Genomic DNA, 22,408 nt, shown 5'->3' with positions numbered 1-22,408 from the left:
AGAACAAATAATGTAAACTTGGATATTCTTCAATTTTTTTTTTAACCTTATTTTCTTCACATACACACATATAAATATTTAAAAGAGAAATGTTGAATATCTGTGTTAGAAATGTGTCTTTTAGATCACCAATCTTGATAATTAGCTCCGTATATAGAATTTAAGAGAAAAAATGGTGGGCAATAAGAGTGGTGTAGGAAGAGTGTCTCATGCTTAGATAAACATTGTATGCTCTGAGTACAAACTCAGTTTTCAGGTGATTGAGATCTTTGACATGATGTGAGAATTGATTGGTTGCAGCGTTTGATGGCTTGGCTGCACCATGGGGAGCTGAGCTTGGAGCCCCTAGGGCTTGAGCTTCTGTCACCCTAAGGCCTGTCAGTGCCTTCCAGGCTGTCACTGTCTTGACTGGAGTGATATTGAAGCTTTTTGAACTTTGAACTTTGGAACGACTGTATTATTATCTTGTTCCTGTTAGAATTTCTGTTACTTCAGAAGAATAGTTCAGTAAGAACAGAACTGGTAGTATGGCAGGATTAAGTAAAACAAGTTCCTGGAGAATTTTGCTTTCATTTATGGCACCCACAATAAACATTCTTGATTGTCTCAGTACACAGATAACTATACTTAATATCTAAAGCCAGAGAGTCCACCTGAAAGCAAACTTTTATATAAACTTTCCCCTATTGTTTGGAAAAACGTTAACGGAGTTGGCACAGTCCCTGTGCTTCTCTTGTTGTTTTGTGTCCTGAGGGATTTCCGCACAGGCGAAGCAATTGTTTATTTAATTCCTGTTTGTGTTTCTGTTTGCTTTTAGACCGACAGGCCTACTGTTATAGAGTATGATGATCATGAGTATATCTTTGAAGGGTTTTCTATGTTTGCACATGCGCCCCTGACCAATGTAAGTATGCGCTGATTGGCCAGCTTCCTCTCTCCCTGCACCCCCTTCCTACCTTGCCTTCCCGTCATGCTTCCTTCTTTCCAAAAGTCAAAATAGACTTCCGTTCATCTGATTCTAAGTGACGTTTGCTGTGCGTCCCACCGCGTGAGCCGCCGGAAGTCTGTGGCAGCGTCTGCTGTAGTGTGTGTCAGGTGAGAGTGTGATATGTGTGCTAATGAGTCACAGGTTTGGTCCACATTAAGTGGTGTCAGTAAACATGTCAGAATAACCTGGTGAGAGTGTGAAAAATTGAAAAAGAAGGATAAACTGGAGTAACTTGCTAAAGCTATTTTGAGTTGGGTGTCCTTCAAAAGAAATTTGGAAAGTTTTAAGGAGAAACTCTTATTTAGTCTGAGCGATAGAAAAGAAATAGAGCTGTTCAGAACATCTGGAGCCTGAATTAATTTCATGCAATTGTCTGCATTTGAATCCGGGAATATGTCTTCTTTAAGAGACTAAGTCAGACATGGTCTTTTAATATGATTCATGATATCCTTATGCAAGTATCAAGGCTGCTTTGTCGGTAATTGGTTCAAACAGAGGTTCTGTATCTGTGAGTCATACTCTTCCTGTCTCAGCCCTGGCAGTTTTGAGAACTGATTCATTGATTCCGTATTCCAGTTGGATGTACAGTGAATTAGCTGGCAGCAAGGGTGGATTAACCAGTGAGCACAGTATGCACCGGCTTGTGTTGAGTGAGGTACACACGGACTTAATTGTATTTACTTGCTAACCTGTGGTATGCAATTTCACATGAGTTTCACCACATCTTTGACACGTTGGGGGCCAGGTGAAATTGTGCACTGTGGATTGGTGGGAAGACACAATTGGGCCCCTGTACCTTGCTTATTGGGTAACCCAGCCCTGGCCGGCAGCAGCCAGAAGAAGGAGCGTAGCAGTATACTTCACCCAGTCCAGACAGGGTCATAAAACTTGTTGAAATATAGGTATCATCTATCTGTATCAAAATAGAGAGTTCTTTAATCCTTTCTGGTTTGTCTGTAATTTGAAAAGCTATTTTGGTACTCTTTACTTAAAACATGAAATTCTGTTCCACTGGAGGATAAAGTAAGAATCAGATCGCTGCCTTTTTTAAAAATTTTTATTTATTTGTTTTTTGTTGTGCTTTAAGTGGACATTTACAATTCAAGTCAGTTTCTTGTATGAAAACTTACACACACGTTATGTGACCCTAGTAGCTCTCCCTACAATGTGACAGCACACTCCTTCACTCAGTGCTGTATTTCCTGTGTCCATTCAGCCAGCTCCTGTCCCCCTCTGTCTTCTCATCTCGTCTCTAGACAGGAGCTGCCCACATAGTCTTATGTGTCTACTTGAACTAAGAAGCACACTCTTCACCAGTAACCTCATATGTCTTATAGTCCCGTCTATCTTTGAAGGGCTGACTTCGAGAATGGTTGCAGTTTTGGGCCAACAGAGAGTTTAGGGGCAGTGAACTCTCGCGTCCCTCCAGTCTCACTCAGACCATTAAGTCTGGTCTTTTTACTAGAATTTGAGGTCTGCATCCCACTTTTCTTCTCCTCTATCAGGTGTTCTCTGTTGTGTTCCCTGTCAGGGCAGTCATTGATGGTCTGTCATTTCTTTTTTCTTTCTAAGTAAACATGATTGCATAGTAGTGGTACTAACTTAAAACAAATTGTTTTCTTAATGAGATTTTCTTTTTTCACAGTATATTTTATCCTGGAGAATTTTTTTTTTTGAGACGATGACTACATTGTAAATGTAAAAATCATTTGATAATACGTTTTTTTAATTTTTTTTTTTAATTACATCTACCTCCAGGAAGACCATCTGCTCACTAGTATAGGAAAGGGAGGGATATTGGACTACTCTTGAATAGTCTTTATGAAAAGGCATTAGGAGCCTTTTGAATTTTGGCGGCTTGTTTGCTTGCCTGCTTGTTTTAAGGTCTGTTTTAGGCACTGAAACCCTTCGTTAAACACCAAATCTTACAGTCTTAGAGTTGGGAAGGCCTATAGCAGCACTCTAGTGCAATTCCACCTGCCCACCTAATGCATTCCCTTTCACTCCCACCAGAGGGCTGCGAGCTTGAGAAGAAAACGCAAGTAATTCAGCTACCATAAAAATACTTCACATGATCTATCATCTTATTTCTTAATTCCCTAGAAGCAATGTAGATCTTATTTTAACTTTTAGGTTCACCTTCATCAGTGAAGGAAGGCAATGTGGCTTCAGAGAGGCCAGGGTTTAAGTATTAGTTGAATTCTGCTTACTAGCTGTGTGATTTGACATTTCTTTCAATCTTTGTAAGCCTTGGTTTTTGCCTCTGTAAGATCAGGGTATTAACTGTAGCAATCTCGTAGGCTTCTGTGAAAAATAAATGAGATGATGTTGTAAAGCGTGTAGCATGGTACTTTGCACTTAATAAAAAGAAGAAACACTTAATAAGTCCTCAATAAATATTGCTATCTCTTGTTTTGAAAAAGGTGTTAGACCTGGATTTGAATCTTTATCTAGTTCTTAGTATTTATGTTACCTTGGGCAAGTGACTCTGAGTTTTATTAATGATAGCTATGCTTTGGACTTTAGTGAGAAATAATTTGTTTAAAGTCTTCCAGCACAAGATTTGACAGAGAGGATGTTAAATCAATCGCAGTTATTACTGTTGTTATAACATAAAAAGATAAAACTCGTTGCCCTCAAGTTGATTCCAACTCACAGCAACCCTATAGGACACAGGACAGCTGCCCCATATGGTTTCCAAGGCTGAAATATTTATGGAGGCAGTTGTTTGAACAGAACAAATACAAATACAGATACTGTGTGGTTTAAAATCAGGAACGGTGTGCATCAGGGTTGTATCAGTTCACTAATCAGTCTGTATGCTGAGCAAATAATCCAAGAAGCTGGACTATATGCAAAGAACACACCATCAGGATTGGAGGAAGACTCGTTAACCTGCGATATGCAAGTAAAACTACCTTGGATTTGCTGAAATCAAAGAGGACTTGAAGCACTTACTTATGAAGATCGAAGCCAGTAGCCTTCAGTGTGGATTATACCTCAATATAAAGAAAACAAAAATCCTCACAATTGGACCAATAAGCAACATCATGATAAATGGAGAAAATATTGAAGCCGTCAAGGATTTCGTTTTACTTGGATCTACAATCAATGCCCACGAAAGCAGCAGGCAAGAAATCAAATGGCATATTGCATTGGGCCAGCCTGCAACAGAAGACCTCTTTAAAGTTTTAAAAAGCAAAGATGTCACTTTGAGGACTAAGGTGCGCCTGACCCAAGCCATGGTATTTTCAGTCGTCTCATAAGCATGTGAAAGCTGGACAGTGAGTTGATGCTTTTGAATTATTGTGTTGGCGAAGAATATTGAATATACCATGGATTGTCAGGAGAACGAACAAATCTGTCTTGGGAGAAGTAACAGCCAGAATGCTCCTTAGAAGCAAAGATGGCATGGCTTTGTCTTATGTGCTTTGGACATGTTATCAGGAGGGACCAATCCCTGGAGAAGGACATTACACTTGGTAAAGTAGAGAATCATCGAAAAAGTGGAAGGCCTTCAGTGAGACGGATTGACACAGTGGCTACAACAACGGGCGCAAACATAGCAACGGCTTTGAGGATGGTGCAGAACTGGGCATTGTTTCGCTCTGTTGTACGTGGGGTCGACTCAGTGCCACCTGACAACAACAACAACAACAACAATCTTTACAGAATCAGACTGCCACTGTTTCTCTGTCAGAGTGGCTCTGGGCTACTTAACCACTGCATCACCAGGGCTTCTTAAAAGATAGAACTACAAGATTTCTGACTTTTGCATATATTTAAATATTCACATTCCCAAAACTTGATAACTTTACCTAGTAATGCAAGGATAAACCCCATCATTTATCTTAGGGTTGTTGATAAAACAAGTTGAGTTTTAAGCTGAGCGTCATACCAAAAACAAACCAAACCAAACTGAGTGCCGTCGAGTTGCTTCCGACTCATAGCGACCCTAGAGGACAGAGTAGAACTGCCCCCGTAGAGTTTCCAAGGAGCGCCTGGCAGATTTGAACTGCCGACCCTTTGGTTAGCAGCCGTAGCACTTAACCACTACGCCACCAAGGTTTCCGAGCATCATACAGTTCATAGGAATTAGATCCATCAGAGGCTTCTTGAATGCGAAATAGCCTCCCCCAAAAAAGAATTACTAAATCACTTTACTGATCTGATTCATTTTCTTGATAGAGAGGGAACATCAGCAAGAGGGGCATGCAAATGACAGCAATGACGGAATCTGCACCAAATCTAGTTTTGACAAGTTCTCTTAAGGTCTTCTTGAATTGAAGTGGGGTGATAGCCTTGTTGGCTAAGTACAGAGAATTCAGGCAGAAGTTTATCCTTTTATAAAATATATTTATAAAATAACTTCAATGTTATTAAGGACTTTGACAACATTATTAAAGTTATAAAAATATACCTATTATTTAATGTCCTGTTCATCTTCAGAAGCATAAGAAAGTGCCTTGATCATTTCCTTCTCACCTGAGCTGCCCTTCTATTTTCAGTGGCTTTCCTGGGCCCTGGATTTGGTCATTTGGTCCTGGAGGTAGTAGAGTTTGAATATAAAAATTTAGGCAGGCTTCTTTTTGTGTGTGTGTAGAATGAGATAGAAATTAGTGTCAGCATATGATATGGGCTCAAGCATAACAATGGTCACAAGGATGGTGCCGGACAGAGCAGGGTTTCGTTCTGTTGTACGTAGGGTTGCTATGAGTCGGAAGTGACTCGACGGCACCCAGTGACAACAACAACAGCATGATATTGTTTACTTTTAAGTGTTCAACTTCCTTTTAAGAAATGATAGTAGGCATTCATGTTATTTGATGGCGTTGACAGGGAGCTGTTTCGGTGATCTTTGAAGTAATGCAGTTCCTTGGTTGACTAATATGTAGTGAAATAGCAACTTCTCTTTGAGTCTTAGAGAGAGATCCATGTTTGAGTAAATACTGAGGCTCTGCCTTTCCAAATCTGTGCATCTGAGAAGGGTTATAGTGGCATGGATAGAAGCTGAAAAGAAAATAATGTATATGAAGAGAAGAGTGAAAGAAGGAATTCTAAAAAGTGATTTTAGTTGATACGAGACAAGAAAAGGACTGTACTTGCATAAATCACCTAGCACAGTGCTTTTGGCATGGTTGCAGTGAGTAAAATTTGCAGTTCTGCTCTTTTTCTGCTTGCTTCTTGAGTACTTCCAAGGGTCCTTGGTCCTTTTTTTTCTCTTACATATTCTTTTCCTGAATAATTGATTCTTACCCATGTTTTGTGCCCCCATGGGTATGCCAACCCCCACCAAATCGATATCGATGGGTGTGATGTATAGCTCTGTGTTTCACACTCACATTTCCGATTGCTCTGTTGAACACCTCTCCTTCCACCTGTGCAAAGCTGAACTCTATTGTCTTCCCTGAATAAGGAGTTTGAAGTACTCGGAGGACATCCTCTTAAAGTTCTGCTTTTGTATTAATGCCGTCGTGACCTACCTGGTCACTTAAGCCGGAAGCCCAGAAATTGTCCTGTTTTTTCTTCTCTCTCATTCCCACGCCAGTGTCTATGTTGGAAATATTTTACTATATTTAAAATTTTCCCCTCTTTGCGATCTGCACTTCATTTGGATCTTGAACTATTTTATGCTACTCCAGTCTGGTCTTCTGGTCTCCTGCCTTGCTTCTCTACAAGCCACTCCCACACTGGCTCCACAATGACACTCTAAAATGTAAGCTCTGAGATAGTTGAATGATTTCTCGTTGCCATAGTATAAACGCTTACTCCTTACCATGGTTTGTCAGGGGCACATAATATAGTTCATACTTGCCTGTGTAGAGTCACATTGCCTTGCAGTGCCCATGAGCTTCACTCTTTGAATAGCTAAATGACTTGTTCTTCCCCAGCTCCATTTCTCTGTCTTGTTAGAAGCCTAAACACTTGCTATTCCCCAATCTTTATAATCGTGGACGGCCTGGAAAATTCTTTCCTGTCTTTTAGGACTCAACTCAAATGTTACCTCCTGTGTGGTATTTTTTTTTTTTTTTTTTTGCACTGTATACTTTTTGCTTGCTTGTTTATTTTTTAAATTGCATTTATCAGGTTACATTGTATCATATTACTCGTTTACACACATTCTAAAATTAACATGGAAAAATGCATATGGTTTAAAAAATGCTTACGGTTCATTGGAAAAAATTCATATGTAATTTTACATTGAGTATGATTATAACTATGCTTAAAATTAATACAGTAATGGATCCTAACCTTTTAAGGATAGGGCTTGTGGCTTATTTTAGAGTAACTATAAACCTAACATAGTTGCTAGCAAAGCATTGTTGTTGTGTCCCATCAAGTCAATTCTGACTCAGATCCTATGTGACAGTAGCACTGCCCCATAGGGTTTCCTAGGTTATAATCTTTATGGAAGGAGCCCTGGTGGTACAGTGTTTAAGCTCTGGGCTGCTAACCTAAAGGTCAGAAGCAGACTGCCACATCTTTCTCCCTCGGAGTGGCTGGTGGGTTTGAACCTCTGACCTTTAGGTTAGCAGCCCAGAGCTTAAACACTGCACTACCAGGGCTCCTTCCATAAAGATTACAACCTAGGAAAACCTATGGGGTAATTCTACTCTGTCCTATAGGCCGCTGTGAGTTGGAATGACTCAACAGAAATGGATTTGGTTTTTTTGGTTTTGGTAATCTTTATGGGAGCAGATCACCAGGTCTTTTCTCCCATGGAGCTGCTGGTGGGTTTGAACTGCCAGCCTTTCAGTTAGCAGCTGGGCCTTTAACCATTGTCCCACCAGGGCTCCTTTAGCAAAGAGTAGATATTTTAAAAATATGTTGAATCATTACGTACATTTTTAACCCTCAAATACTTTTAAATGATTGTAGGAATAAAGCAGAACTTAAAAACAATAGTGGCCTTAGCATGTGGCTTCAACTAGAATTCATAACCACAAAAAGTTGCAAATATTTCTCTTATTAAAATTATTATGAATTTCACTTAAATTAACCACTATCCTTAAAAAAAAAAAAATTAAGAACTAAACTTTGTTTCTCAGAAAAAGACTTCCAGTAGGTGGCATCATAAGACTATTTTAAAATATTTCTTATCATTCCTTTTCCTGGTAAAATTAAAAAGAATTTTTGTCTGATTACATCTATATAAAACCATCTTATGGACAGATTTAGCTGCAAGAAAGGCCACTTAACACGTATATAGGACTTTTGAGACCTCTTATTTTCCCTAGCTAGCCAGCCAAGCCACTGCAGTAGCCGCCTCCTCTTTCTTTCTCATTCTTCCATTCATTCAAAAAAATATATAGGGAAGACCTATTATGTCTAGGCACTAAGCTAGTGTCTGATGATATGATGGTAAAACCAGACAGATGTGAATTTATTTCATGCTGAGTGTTCCTTTGGTGTCACACATACCCTGAGTATTCGAACAGGTAATAAGAGGTGTGCTCCCTGCTGGTGAAGAGCCGGAGTCTGGAGCAAGACTTCCTAATTCATCAGTTACCTGTTACTTTGGTCGAGGTATCAGATCACCCTCTGCCTTAGTATCCTCCACTGTAAAATGGGGATGGTATCTCATAGGGATGTTGTGATGATAACATGAGTGAAAATACGTGAAGCATTAGAACAGTGCCTGGCTAAATAAATGTTAGCTGTTCTTATTTTTAGAAACCCTGATGGTGTAGTGGTTAAGAGCTACAGCTGGTAATCAAAAGGTCGACAGTTCAGATCCACCAGACACTCTTTGGAAACCCTATGGGTCAGTTCTACTCCATCCTGTAGGGTCGCTATGAGTTGGAATTGATTTGTTGGCAACCGGTTTGGGTTTTTTTTTTTTTAATTCTTACTTTTATTGTTGTTGTTAGGTGCAGTCGAGTCAGCTCTGACTCATGGTGACCCTTTGTATAAGAGAACAAAATACTGCCCGGTCCTGCACCATCCTCACAGTCGTTACGCTTGAGCCCATTGTTGCAGCCACTGTGTCAGTCTATCTTGTTGAGGGTCTTCCTCTTTTTCACTGGCCCTCAACTTTACCAAGCGTGCTGTCCTTCTGCAGGGACTGGTCCCTCCTGATAACATGTCCAAAGCATGTGAGACGGAGTCTTGGCATCCCTGCTTCTAAGGAGCATTCTGGCTGTACTCCTTCAAAGACAGATTTGTTTATTCTTCTGATGGTCCATGGTATATTCGATATTCTTCACCAACACCATAATCCAAATGCATCAGTTCTTCTTTGGTCTTCCTTATTCATTGTCCAGCTTTTGCATGCATATGAGATCATTGAAAACACCATGGGTTGAGTCAGGTTCACTTAAGTCCTTAAAGTGACATTTTTGCTTTTTAGCACTTTAAAGAGGTCTTTTGCGGCAGATTTGCCCAATGCAATGCGTTGTTTGATTTCCTGACTGCTGCTTCCATGGGTGTTGATTGTTGATCCAGGCAAAATGAAATCCTTGGCAACTTTAGTTTTTATTATGGTTTGTATTACCACGATTGTTTTTTCCTCAGGACCAGATAGGCAGCATGAACTGCGTGCAACAGCTGACTTACAAATCTATAATAATCAGTTGTTAGCCTGCCATACCTGATCTGCATGAAGAGCCAAAGATTTTAAAAACCTGGGAGAAAGAAGTGTTTGTGACTGTGGTCTCATTAATTCTTTAGAGGTGATATATTTGGTTTTAATGGGTTCCTATCACGTTTGTGTTGCTGCTGCTAATACCATTAATTAAGCACCAGCATTATGCAGGTTTCCCGTAGAGGCTGGGCCAGCAGGGTTCTTGCCATTAAAATCCAGCAGCTGCATTCAAGCTTCTCGTGCAGTGTTGTTAGCTGCTTAGATTAAGGTACACCTTTCTCATTTGGTTCACGGCCCTCTGGGTCGGGTAGGATACGTGTGCGGTGTGAACCTGCAGGAAGACATTGCAGGCCTGACCCTTTTTCTTCTTATTGCAGATTCCACTGTGTAAAGTAATTAGATTCAACATAGACTACACCATTCATTTCATTGAAGAGATGATGCCTGAGGTAAGGGAAAACATTATTTAGCAGCTTGATGTAGTTTGCACTTCTGTTTATTCCGCACATATTTTTAAAGCATTGAACTCAGTCACCTCTGGCTTTTTGCCATAGGAATACCCCTCAAGTATCATGTTCACTGTTGAAAGGGTCAGTGAGAAGTAGTGCTTGTATCCAGGTTAAAATTCGGGTCATTTTCAACTCATTGACCTATATTTGAACCCATCTCTCCTTGGCTTGCATCTGCTGATAATAGCTTTGCATCTGTTTCTAGTTTGTTTTGCGTAGGGGACAGATTTTGGTTACTGGTCATTATCAGACAGGAAATTAGAAGAGTGCAACTGAATCTGATAGCTGTTGGAGTAGCCTTATGCGTCATCTCCAACGACACGATCAATGCTTGGTTCATTATTCTTCTCATATATTTACATATTTTTCCTAATTGTTTTTCATTGCAAATGCTCAACAACAGATTTATCTAAATATATGCAAGAGATTTAAAATTCCAAAGCAGGATTAATGTGAATCTCAGAATGATTCATTCCCTGGTCCTGAATTTAGTGGTATCAAAAATCACACTAAGAAATAACAACTAGACACCCTACAAGCCAGTGCACTTAACTTTGTGTTGGAGTCGGAGTGGATTTCCTGAGCTCCCGGCTCTTCTTGCAAACCTTGTTTAACAGCGCAGCTCTGTCATGGGCCGTGGAGCACCGAGGGGGAATTGATGGTCAGGGCATGCCTGCTTAGTTTGCACCTATTTCATTCTGAGCCAGTCCTGTTAATTCTACCTGCCTTTCAAAAAGCGTTAAAGAGGAAGGGCCACCCCTGTGTTCTCCAACTCAGGAGGGCTTTTCTGCTTCCTTTTGATTTTTGAGGGCATAAGCCTTCATTTGCTATTGTAAAAGTTTATGACTTCTGGCGTGATCTCACACAGGTTGGTTTATGAACCCTGAGCAAAACTAGTAGGAGGAAGAGTTCTGAGACAAGTCTCACTTGCATGTATATCATCTGTTAAGCTTGTTTACAGGAGAAATTTTGGTACAAAGGTTTGTGGTTTTTCTTAGCACTTCATTTGCCTTCATTAAGAATTTTTAACTGTTTTGGCACAAAGGACCTCTGATTTATGGTAACTGTCCCAGTGATTCTGGGTGAAATTGGTGTATGGGGGATGGGCAGGAGGGTTGAGATGGGCCTGTCAGAGCCAGTGGAAACCCAGGTGGCATAGTAGTTAAATGCTACGGCTGCTAACGAGAAGATCAGCAATTCGAATCCACCAGATGCTCCTTGGAAGCTCTATGGGGCAGTTTACTCTGACCTATAGGGTCGCTGTGAATTGGAATCGACTTGATGGTAACGGGTTTGGTTTTTTTTTATCAGAGCCAGCTGGTATGTGTGTGGGATTTGAATGAACAAAAAGTCCCTAGGAGCTTCTGATAGTTTTATAATTGGGTTAGAAAAAATAGGAGATAAACGAGACTTTTTAAATTTCACATCATTTTATTTGGACGTTGGGAAGGGTTGAATTGACATTTCCATAGCCATCCTAATGGCATTACTGCCTAGATTAAGTTTGGGACCACTGTTTATTTCTGTCAAAAACCAGTGAGCTGATGTTAGGATAGGGACCAAACTTTTTAGGAAATTAATGTAGTTTTTGTATGAGTTCAACAGACTTTTTTTTTTTTTTTTTAATTGTACTTTAGATGAAGGTTTACAGAGCAAACTAGTTTTTCATTAAACAGTCAATACACATACTGTTTTGTGACATTGGTTGCCAACCCTACAACATGTCAACACTCCCCCCTTATCGACCTTGGGTTCCCCATTACCAGCTTTCCCATTCCCTCCTGCCTTCTAGTCCTTGTCCCTGGGCTGGTATACCCATTTTGTTTTGTTTTATGGACCTGTCCAATCTGTGGCTAAAGGGTGAACCTCAGGAGTGACTTCATTACTGAGCTACAAGGGTGTCCGAGGGCCATACTCTGGGGGTTTCTCCAGCCTCCGTCAGACCAGTAAGCCTGGTCTTTTTTTTTTTGTGAGTTAGAATTTTGTTCTACATTTTTCTCCAGCTCTGTCCGGGACCCTTTATTGTGATCTCTCAACGGACACTTTATAAGACACTTGACTAGAATAAATTGAACCTTCAGTTAATATATATATAAATATGCAGTATGACAATAATTTGATTTTGGTTTATTTTTCAGAATTTTTGTGTGAGAGGACTTGAGCTCTTTTCATTGTTTCTATTCAGAGATATTTTGGAATTGTATGACTGGAATCTTAAAGGTAAATAACAGGATGTAAAGAAAAAAGTGATGCTTTTGGAAGAAAGTTATGGTATCTGTAAAAAGTGTAAAAAGGGGGTGTAATCAAAAATTTTTTTTTAAATATCCAGGAAAATGTGTGTTATTCATAGGAATGCTTGCTATGGTTAGACATGAATAAGTTCTTATGGGTCTACAATTTTTCATTATTGCCTAGGAAGATGATTCCTATTGTGAGTAGCTACCTTGATTTGTGTGCATTAGGAAAATCTCATTAGTTAGTATTTTATGTCTAGTGAACCTTAGTAAACTTCTTTCGAAATGACAATTTATTAAAACAGAGAACTCTAGTTAGCTGTTAAAATTAAAACACACATACACTCATGGTATCTGGTTCTTGGATAATAGTTTGCTCTTATGGAAGTGTCTGGATTGCAGCAAATATTTATTTTTAAAGCAGTATATTGGTGAATGACTTTACAAACCAAGTTTTTTTTTTTTTTAATATTTCTGAGCTTTTTTCAGTGTATCCATTAAGATGGGAAGGAATTGAAACACAGGCATATTATATCATTCATTAGTTCAACCATATAAAAAAATCTTTATATTTTAAAAATATTTTTGGAATTTTATTGTGTGAATTTGCTGCTTGGGGCTTTCACCCTCCTCTTATCTTCCAGTAGTCTCCGCACTGCGGTCTTCACCGGATGCTTGTGGCAGTTACCATGTGATTGATTTAGCTCTTGAGGAAAGGAGGGGTGGGCGTTTTTATAGCCCCACTTCTGGTGGTGGTTTTTGTGGTTATAGTAAATCTTAGGCGTTAAGTGGCTGCGTTTGTTTTCTAAGGTGTTTCGTTTTATTTATTTTTTTCTTTCCCGTTCATTTGTTTGCTTTAGGTCCTTTGTTTGAAGACAGTCCTCCCTGCTGCCCAAGATTTCATTTCATGCCACGTTTTGTAAGATTTCTTCCAGGTAAATCTTTTGGATTGTCAGTGACCTGGTGAGATAGTGCATTTCAATAGGCCTGCCAGTTGCCTTTCAGTCTTTTAGAAGCAACGTTCCCATTTCAGACACTTAATTAATTACTTCTCAGATTGGGCACAGTCATGTAAAATTATACAAACTGATTTACACCCCTGTATAATTTATGGGGGCCCCAAATTAAAAGAGCAATGGGAGCACTGATTTATACATTTTGAAAATCTGCTTGATAAAATACCATGCAGGTGTTAAAATTAACATGGAAAAAATGCACATGCTTTAAAAAATGCATATGGTTAATAGGAAAATAATTCATATATAATTTTATGGATAATATGATTATAACCGCTTAAAGTTAATATAGTAATGGTTGTATTAGGATGGTGGGGTTATAGGTAGTTTTTTTCTATTTTTTGGGCACATGTGTTTTTATTTATTTTGTAATGAAAAAGGTGTGTAATAATTTATCCTCCCACTAAATTAAAATGCATTATAAGAGTTTAGTTGTGAGATACGGCATTATACTTGTTGTTTTTAAAAATGGGTAGATTTTTAATGAAAGCCTTTGGATGCATTTTGGCTTATAAAATCTTATTGTTTGAGGCTCCTACCACTCTATTTGTCTGAGTTTTCTAGGCCTGACATAACAAAATACCTTAAAGTGGGTGGCTTTAAAGAACAGAAATGTCTGTAGTTTTGGAGGCTCGAAGTCTGAATTCATGGGCTAGCAGGGCCACACTCCATCTTCTCTAGAAGTCCCTTCTTGTCTCTTCCAGCTTCTGGTGCTCCAGGTGTTTCCTGGTGTTCCTTGGCTTACAGCTTCTTCTGGTCTGTCACGTGATTGTTTTTCTCTTGCGTGTGACTGTCCATGTCTGTTCTCCACCTTTATAAGACATCACTTAGAAGGGATTAGGGCCCACCCTACTCCAGTATGACATCCTTAATTGATAACACCTGCAAAGAAAAACGGGATTTCCCCAAACAAGGTCGTGTTCACAGGTACAGGGGTTAGAACTTCAACATAGCTTTTTGGGGAGGCAGTTCATAAAATATTCTCACTCTTTGTTGCTGTTTGACTTCCTGGCCAATTACCTCTTTAACGAGTGCTGTCAAGCCTCTCAGTAAAGTTCAGTCACCAACCTAGTGAACCTCATTCACCATTCTGCCCTGAGCCTTACAATTCCTTGATTTGTTTCTATTGTGTTGATTGTCACCTCTTGGCCACCTAACCCCAAGATAAAACCTGAGAATATGTCATCACCCCAAATGAATTGATCCCTAGAATCTGATTCTACTGTCACACTTTCCGATGACATCTTCCGATACTTCCAGCTGTCTCGTGCCCTAATTCTCTTTGCTCCTACTTGAATCTTCCCTTTTCTTCCTGTGTACAGCCCCCTTTCTTTGTTTTCTGCCTAAGTCCTGTTGACTTCTGTTAGCTCTAGCTGCCTCAGCCCCTTGTGAGTCCACCGCTTTCCATGTATATGTCCTCAGTCCAGCCACATGCCTGCTCTTCTCTTATGTGTGGGCTACTCAGTAATTCCGCAGACAGTTTATAGCTGCTGCAGTAAATCTGTGCTCCAAGTCTCACCTGGGCAGTTTTTCTGTGTGTAAGCTAGCTTTCAGCACATCAGCAGTTTCAGGAATTCAGCCCTATGTTTGTGTTCTCCTCATCATGCCTCATATCCTCCTGGAGGCAGGAAGCCTTGCCCTGCTCATGCCTGAGAACCCTCCTTTGAGCTGGTGTCAGCCTCTGGCTTCCCCGTGTTCTGATTCCATTAACAGCCAAGCTTTGCTTCAGTGCCTGGCACGCCCTCCACCCTGCTGCCACTGTGATGCCAAGGTCAGCCTCTGAAGACCAAGTCTGGTGGACATGCTTCAGTTCCAGTCTTCTCCCTAATGTGGTGTCTGGGCTGTTGACCTTTTCTTTCTTCCAGGCGCTCCTTACTTTCACCCTAGCTCTGTGATTCATCCTTTGTGGCTTTCGTTTCTCGTCTGCTCAGTCTGGGTAGGTTTTGTCCTTGACATCCTTTCCTCAGTTCAGTCATGGTGGCTTATTTTTATTTTAGGATAGCATTGCTAATATTTTAAGTATGATCATTAATGTTTATTTTGTTGCTTGGAAAATGCACTCAAAAGCTATTCTCCTTTTTACATTTGGTTTTAGTTGGATTGAGAAGCCCTTTTTTGTTTTCAAGTGAATGCATCTTTGATTTTATAATGGAACTTTAGCAGTAAACTTATTAGAAAGTGGCGTTGGAGTGAGTTCGTGAAAAGCCTTTCCTTTCCGTTTGTATGTGCCTCTTTTTTATGTCCAAACAGATCTCTGAGAGAAAGTGGGCAGTTTAAAAACCTTAGGGAAGACTCTCTTGCTGGGTGTTTACTCTGAGGTATTTCAACTCACACAAAATGTTTCTCATAACTATGTAGCGATAACATTTAAGTGGTCATAGAGAAAAAGGTCTATTGATTTATTTTTAAACAGGGTTTACATTTTCATTAGAATTCCCTTTGAATATATATGTATTAGTCTTGAAGGATGCAGAAAAATACCTCACGTATAAAAGGTATTTTGATAGTGGGTGGTAGGTACATCATGATTTGTTTTGCACAATCATTAATGATCTTTGAGAAAATGGACAATTAAAAAGATAAATACATTTTTGTCATGCGAATATATAATTTGCATCCTTTTTTTTTTTTTTTAAATAACTCATTGAGCAGCTGAATATTTTTAAAGATCATGAGGTATAGTTCCAAATTTCTGGTCAAAAGAGTTGCGTCAGTCTGTACTGCCGTAAGAAATGCATTACTGCCCTTCTTAACATTTTGGGTCCACCTTCCTCCCTCCTTTTTGTAAAAAATTTCAGCCTTGAGCTTCAAGAGGCTAAAGAGTAAACAATATCTGTCGTGTATCACCAGTGCTGATATACTACTTGGCTCATAGCAGGGACTCAGTAAATACTTGTTTACTAACTTTAATTTATCAGTCAAAATAATGCCTCATTTAAATACTCATTTATTTGGTTACTAATGAGATTGAATGTGTTTTTCCAACATTCCTTGCCACTATCCCATTTTTTCTTTAAGTAGAACTTTAAGTATTATTACTGAAAAGTACATAAATAATAAATATAGAACTCAATGACTTTTTACTGTGTACACATGACCTCTCCCTCAGGACTCAGATTAAGATTGCCAGCATCCAAAAGCCCTCCTTCCAGCCCCCTTCTAGTCACTACCCAGCCCCTAAGGGGTAACTCCTGTTCTGTTTTGAAACATCATGTACTAGTTTTAACTGTTTTTGAACCGTATAAAAACTAGAATCATACAATACATACTCTCTCCTGCTTAACTGTTAACCTGAAGGTTTGCGGTTTGCACCCGCCCAGCAGAAGAAAGCTCTGGTGATCTGCTTCCGTAAAGACCCCAGCCGAGAAGACCCTGTGGAATGACAGTTCTACTCTGTAACACGTGGGGCTGGTGTCTGCATGGGGATCACACAGAAAACCAGGCAGCGGGCAGGGTTTGGCCTGTGGGTTACAGGTTACCAATCCCTGGTCTAATTATCCTTCCGTTAGTAACAGTGTAAAATTTATAGTGCACCTTGGTATCTGGTACTGTAAATCCTCCACTTTTGCTTTTTTTCTTCAAGATTACGTTGGCTATTCACATTTTTATATAGATTTTACACATTGTCAATTTTTCTAAACTATAACTGCTATAAACTTAATTGAAATTGAATAGATTTTATAGATCAATTTAGGAAAAATGGATATCTTTATATTCTTAAGACTTCCAATCCATGAGCATGGAATATCTCACCATTTACTTAGATCTGCTTTAGTTTCTCTCAATATGTCTTGTTGGCGATCTTGCACATCTCTGGTTAGATTTATTTCCAGATTTATGATGCTATTGAATGGCATTGGTTTTTCAATTTTATTTTCTATTTGTTTATTGGTGGCATATAAAAATACAATCAGATAGGAGGAGGATGTGGAATGTGTGGCTACTTGTCTCCGTGAACAGCTGCCTCATTTGCCATGAGACCAGAAGAACTGGATGGTGTCAGGCTACCATGACTGAACATTTTGATCAAAGATTCTATAGAAGAATCTTGATCAAAAGGGAGGAAATGCAGAACAGAATATCAAATTTTCATGGACTCCAGGCTTCTTGGAGCCATGGTTAGATGAACCCTTGAAACAGTTCGCCTGAGATAATCTTTAAACCTTAAACCAAGCATATCCCCTGAAGTCTTTTTATTAAAACCAACCAGTAGGTTAGCTTAACTAGTAAAAAATGTCTGCCTTGAACATTATACTGTTTTTAGAACTATCTGTATGGGATCAAATTGATAACAGCAACTGGAAAGATTAGATAGGAACCTTAAGGGGCAGTGAATTTATGTTAATGAGGGAAGAACAACTCAGAAAAGAAGGGTGACAGTGGTTATATAACTTGAAGAATGTAATCAGTGTCACTAAATGGTACATGTAGAGACTGTTGAATTGGTGTATGTTTTGCTGTGCGTATCCTCAACAACAATAACAAAATAAATAAAATTAAAAAACATATGATAAGTTTAGTATTTTATCTTATATCTACCAGTCTTGCCAGTTTGTAGATTCTTTGAGATTTCTTACCTATGTGATCATGTTTTTTGTGAATGACAGTTTTATTTCTTCCTTTCAAATCCTTAAACTTTTTGTTTTTCTTGCTTTATTGTACTGATTAGGAACTCCAACATAATGTTGACCAAAATATGGTGTTCATTGTATCTCTCTCATTTTTGCCTGATCTGTTCATGTTCATTGCCCTTCTGATAAACTTTTTTATTTTCCAAATTGTCTTAATTTTTCTTTGAATGTAGTTAAATTTCAGCTTATAATATAGTCATGTCTCTTGCTTATTTTATTTGGATTTATTTTACTCTTTTTAAATAAAATCTTTCCCTTGCTACAAAGGGTTTCCGTTCAGTTCTGTTTTCTTTTAGTTTTTCTATAAGGCCCTTTTACATATTTAATTCTTTTAGTCATTTGAATTTTATATTTTTGAGATCAGAATCTAAGGTCTTTTGCTTTTCTAGATGGATAGTCAAATATCCCATCATAAATATCATAAAATATGTTTTGAGGACTACCCATACTCTGTTCCATTGTGTCTCTTCCTGTTCTGTCTCCTCATTATTCTAATTAGAATTGCTGTCTGATATCTTTTCACGTTGGATGGTACTAGTGCTTCCTCTCTTCCTTCCTTCTTTCTTTTTTTTTTTTCCAGAATTTTCTTTACAATTCTAGGTAGTTTATTCCAGGTAAATTTTATGTTTGTGTTTTAGTAGATGCTTCCAAGAAATTATAAAAGAAATATTTTTTAAAAGTAGCCAAATAATATGAAAGTACGTAAAGTAAAAAAGTCAGCAACCCCCTTCTATACCTGTGAAAATAAATAAGCGCCGTAAATGGTTTGACTTGTACGTGTTTTAATCTATAAAGAGAGAGTTATGTGTTTTCTTCAAGTGGCATCATATTAAATATGTTACACAACTTGCCTTTTTTTTCACTCAAATCAGACAGCCTCTGTGTAAACACATTACCTCATTCTTTAACACCTACATAGCATTCCGTAGTATGAATAGACTTTCTTTTTTGACAATTCCCCTATTGTTGAATATTTCGGAGGTCTCTTTTCTTTTCCCATTTCATAGAAAAACATCAGGAATTGTCTTGTGCATCTCTCCTTTTGAATTTCTGAGTGTTTCTGTAAGAGAGTTCTAGAATGAAATTATTTGTTAAGACAATATGAACATTTGAAATCTGAAGAGATTGTTGGGGCCAAGTTCCCTCTAGAAAGGACATATGAATTTGTACTTATGACCAACAGTTTTTGAAAGAGCCCTTTTCTGTACACTTGTCAACAGTGGATATTACTAGCCTTTTATGTTTTTGTCCACCTGATAGACAAAAAGTAATCTTGTTATGTTATTACCTGTATGCTTCTTGAACTGTGGTAATGAGCAGCTTTTCATAGATTTCAGGTATTTTATGGTTTTCTGATTCTCATCTGCTTTTTATTTATATCAGCCTATTGTCATGTTTGAGGAGCTCCGGTGGTCTAATGGTTAAGGGCCTGTCTGTTAACCAAAAGGTGGGCATTTCTAACCCACCAGCTGCTCCATGGGAGAAGAGACCTGACATTCTGCTCCCGTGTAGAGATTTCAGCCTAGGAAACACTATGCGGTAGTTCTACTCTGTTCTGTAGTGTCGCTTTGAGTTGGAATTAACTCACTGGCACATAATAGCAACCACATTGTAATATTTAATGGACAGTTTGTTTTATCAATCCTAATTTTTCACCAGTTTCCCAGTTTGCTCATTTTAAAGGCAACCGTTTCAGTTGCTCTGTATAAATTTACCCGGAATAAAGCATGATAGTTTAAACTAGGGATTATTCAATACAGACCAGTTCACTAGAAGTCAAATCATAGAAAAACCAGTTTATTGAGATTTTAAGAATTTTCTCAAATTTTTGTTTCTTTCCTTTCTCTGTCTCCATCTTTGATAACAAAACAGCTGACATGAATTCTCCTAGACTGATTCTGACTGTAGCTGGGGCAGGGGCAGGGGCAGGGGCAGGGGCAGGGGCAGGGGCAGGGGCAGGGGCAGGGGCAGGGGCAGGGGCAGAGGAGGGCATAATTGTGTCGATTGTAAGCCTACACATAAAGGAAGCCTAGTCCTTGCCTACACAATCACTGTAGTGAAACTTAAAAAAAAAAAAAAAAACTTAAGCTCTCAAAAATCCTGAATCAATTTTTACAAAGTAATTATTCAGCAAATTGGTTTTTGGAAATTGCTGCATTTTAGAGGCACAGCTCTCAGGTATGGCTAGCAGAGGGTCAGATGTGGGGAAGAGCCTCAAAATTTCCAGGGTGGCAAGTGTAATTTGAGAAAATACTGATGGATATGTCTTAATATAACTTTAAGGAGCCCTGGTAGCGCAGTATTAAAGCCATTGACTGTAAACTGAAAGGTTGGCAGTTCGAAACTACCAGCAGCTCCTCAAGAGAAAGATGTTGACACTCTGCTGCCATAGAGATTTACAGCCTTGGAAACCCTATGGGGTTGCTATGAGTTGGAATCAACTTGATGGCAGTGGGTTTTTGAATGTAATTTTGTTTGGAAAATAAAAAAAATTCAACCTGTTAATACATGTTTAAGAAAATGAGGCTGTGGTAAGACATCTCAGTAGGAATATACAGAAGAGTTGCTGTTACTATCTCAGTGTAGGGAGAGGACGCGGTGTTTTTATATTTCTTAAAATTGAGTAAGTGTTAATACAGTTGAGGAATACTTGTTTAACCAGCAATGTCCTTAATACAAATTCCCCAACAACCCCCTCCCCGCCTGCTCAATAACCATATAAATAATCAAGCAAAATACACTGAGAGAATTGGGTCTTTAAGACGCAGTTTATAAAATCTGGCAGTTCGTTAGTGACTGTCCAGATTCATTCCCTGAAACACAAACTGCAGTTCTTCCCGAATAATGAATCGTTGTCGCTGTTCCAGTCCCTGGGCTGGCAGCGTTCCTGCTAACCTTAGCTTACCCACTCTAATGTCTCATTTATATCATGTCCTATTTACCCCAGCCAATGAGATAAAAATTACTTGCGAGCCCTCAGTGACATAGTTCCATAAATCCCCAACATAAACGTGGCAAAACAGCCAAACCAAAAGAGCCAATTCATTAACATTAGTGAATTCATGGGAGTCTGAGAGCAAGTGGCCATGTTAGTCATGCATTTCTGAAAGTCACTCCACAAATATTGATGGGGTGTCTCTTTTTTCTAGACTGGGTACACTGATGCAAGGGTTAGAGCCCTTGTCCTCATGGGCTCTGGCAGGATTCTCTAGTCTTGTGTCCACCTCTTATATTTCAATAGTGATTGTACCCCAATACCAAAGTGGAGCAGAGACTTAAACCCCCACCCAAGCCAGATTGTCTGTCCTGAGATTCTGTGTTTTTTCACAGAGGTAAATAACTATCTTTTAAGGTTGTACTTGGCATTTATAGACTTTTTATTATTCTAGTTTCTGTGCTGCTATAGAACCCCCTCCACCTTCATCAGTAGCTTTGCACCCACAGTAGGTAGGCATGTTCTTCTTATAAGCATTGGGTGGCTTCCTTTCCTTACCTTTCGAGTATTCCTCTCCTAAACTGGACAGTGCCTATGCCATACATTGCCACAGAGTTGGAGCGTCTTTAAGAAACCCTTGGCTTATAGACTTAAATGTTCCCCTCTCCCAGTAGCTCCTTCTTTAGTCTTTTCACTTTAAATTCAGTGCCCCTAGTCCATTTAACTTTTATCTGAAGCTCCTGGGAGTCAGCCAGCAAGCACTAACTGCTTCGGGGAAGATTCTGGTGCTGTTTTGTATGCCTGAATTCTCGTATATTTGCATCCAACCTACCCCCATAAAATTTGAATCTCTTTTCTCATCCTTATAGCAAAACAAAGGACAGTGGTTAAGCGCTGGGCTGCTAACAGAAAGGCAGTTCAAACCTACCAGCCACTCCGGAGAGAAAGATGTGGCAGTTGGCTTCCTTAAAGGTTTATAGCCTTGGTTTATAGCTGCTTTCTGTCTCTATACACTAACCTTTCTTTAAATTTACTTCTCGTCCTTTTCCCTGTTTGACTCTTCATAGCACTCATCGCGACCTGATGGGTCATGGAGTTGACTGATATTGTCTCTTTCCCTCCACTGGAATGTAAGCTTCAGGAGGGCTGGGACTTTGACTGTTTGGATCACTGCTCTGTACTCAGGGCCAGAATAGTACCTGATATGTGATAGGTACTCAGTAAATATTTGTTATCCAGGACTGGGCGGTGTTTCGTTCTGTTGTACGTAGGGTCGCTATGAGTCAGAACCAACTCGACGGCACCTAACAACAACAAATACTTGTTGAATGAATGAATGTTTGAATGAATGCATGCCTACATGTATAGTGGTTATTAAGCAGCAATGCGTTTTAGTCCCAGTACAGTGTCTTAGCTTAAGAAATATGTGTTTAAAGGAAGTTTTGATATTTTCTCTCTTCTTTTTTAGATATATCTAGGACTGTCCAAGTTCTTAGACCACAATAACTCAT

General features: G+C 39.1%; 1 protein-coding gene across 13 annotated transcripts in view; it reads left to right on the top strand.

Moving 5' to 3' along the window:
• Positions 1-22,408, top strand: part of DROSHA (drosha ribonuclease III) — a 137,909-nt gene that overhangs the window by 36,592 nt on the left and 78,909 nt on the right. For all 13 annotated transcript variants that reach the window (XR_010318327.1, XR_010318328.1, XM_064270918.1 and 10 more), the window contains 4 exons: positions 818-904; positions 9,950-10,021; positions 12,220-12,301; positions 13,176-13,250. Coding sequence is in view for 11 of the 13 variants with exons in the window: in XM_064270918.1 (XP_064126988.1) it covers positions 818-904; positions 9,950-10,021; positions 12,220-12,301; positions 13,176-13,250 (316 nt within the window). In the remaining 2 variants the exon portion in view is untranslated. The remainder of the gene's footprint in view (positions 1-817; positions 905-9,949; positions 10,022-12,219; positions 12,302-13,175; positions 13,251-22,408) is intronic.

The sequence above is a fragment of the Loxodonta africana genome, chromosome 2, assembly GCF_030014295.1.
Source record: "Loxodonta africana isolate mLoxAfr1 chromosome 2, mLoxAfr1.hap2, whole genome shotgun sequence".
Classification (NCBI taxonomy): Eukaryota; Metazoa; Chordata; class Mammalia; order Proboscidea; family Elephantidae; genus Loxodonta; species Loxodonta africana.
The sequence above is the reverse complement of the archived record's forward strand: the minus strand, read 5'-3'. Positions and strand labels throughout refer to the sequence as shown.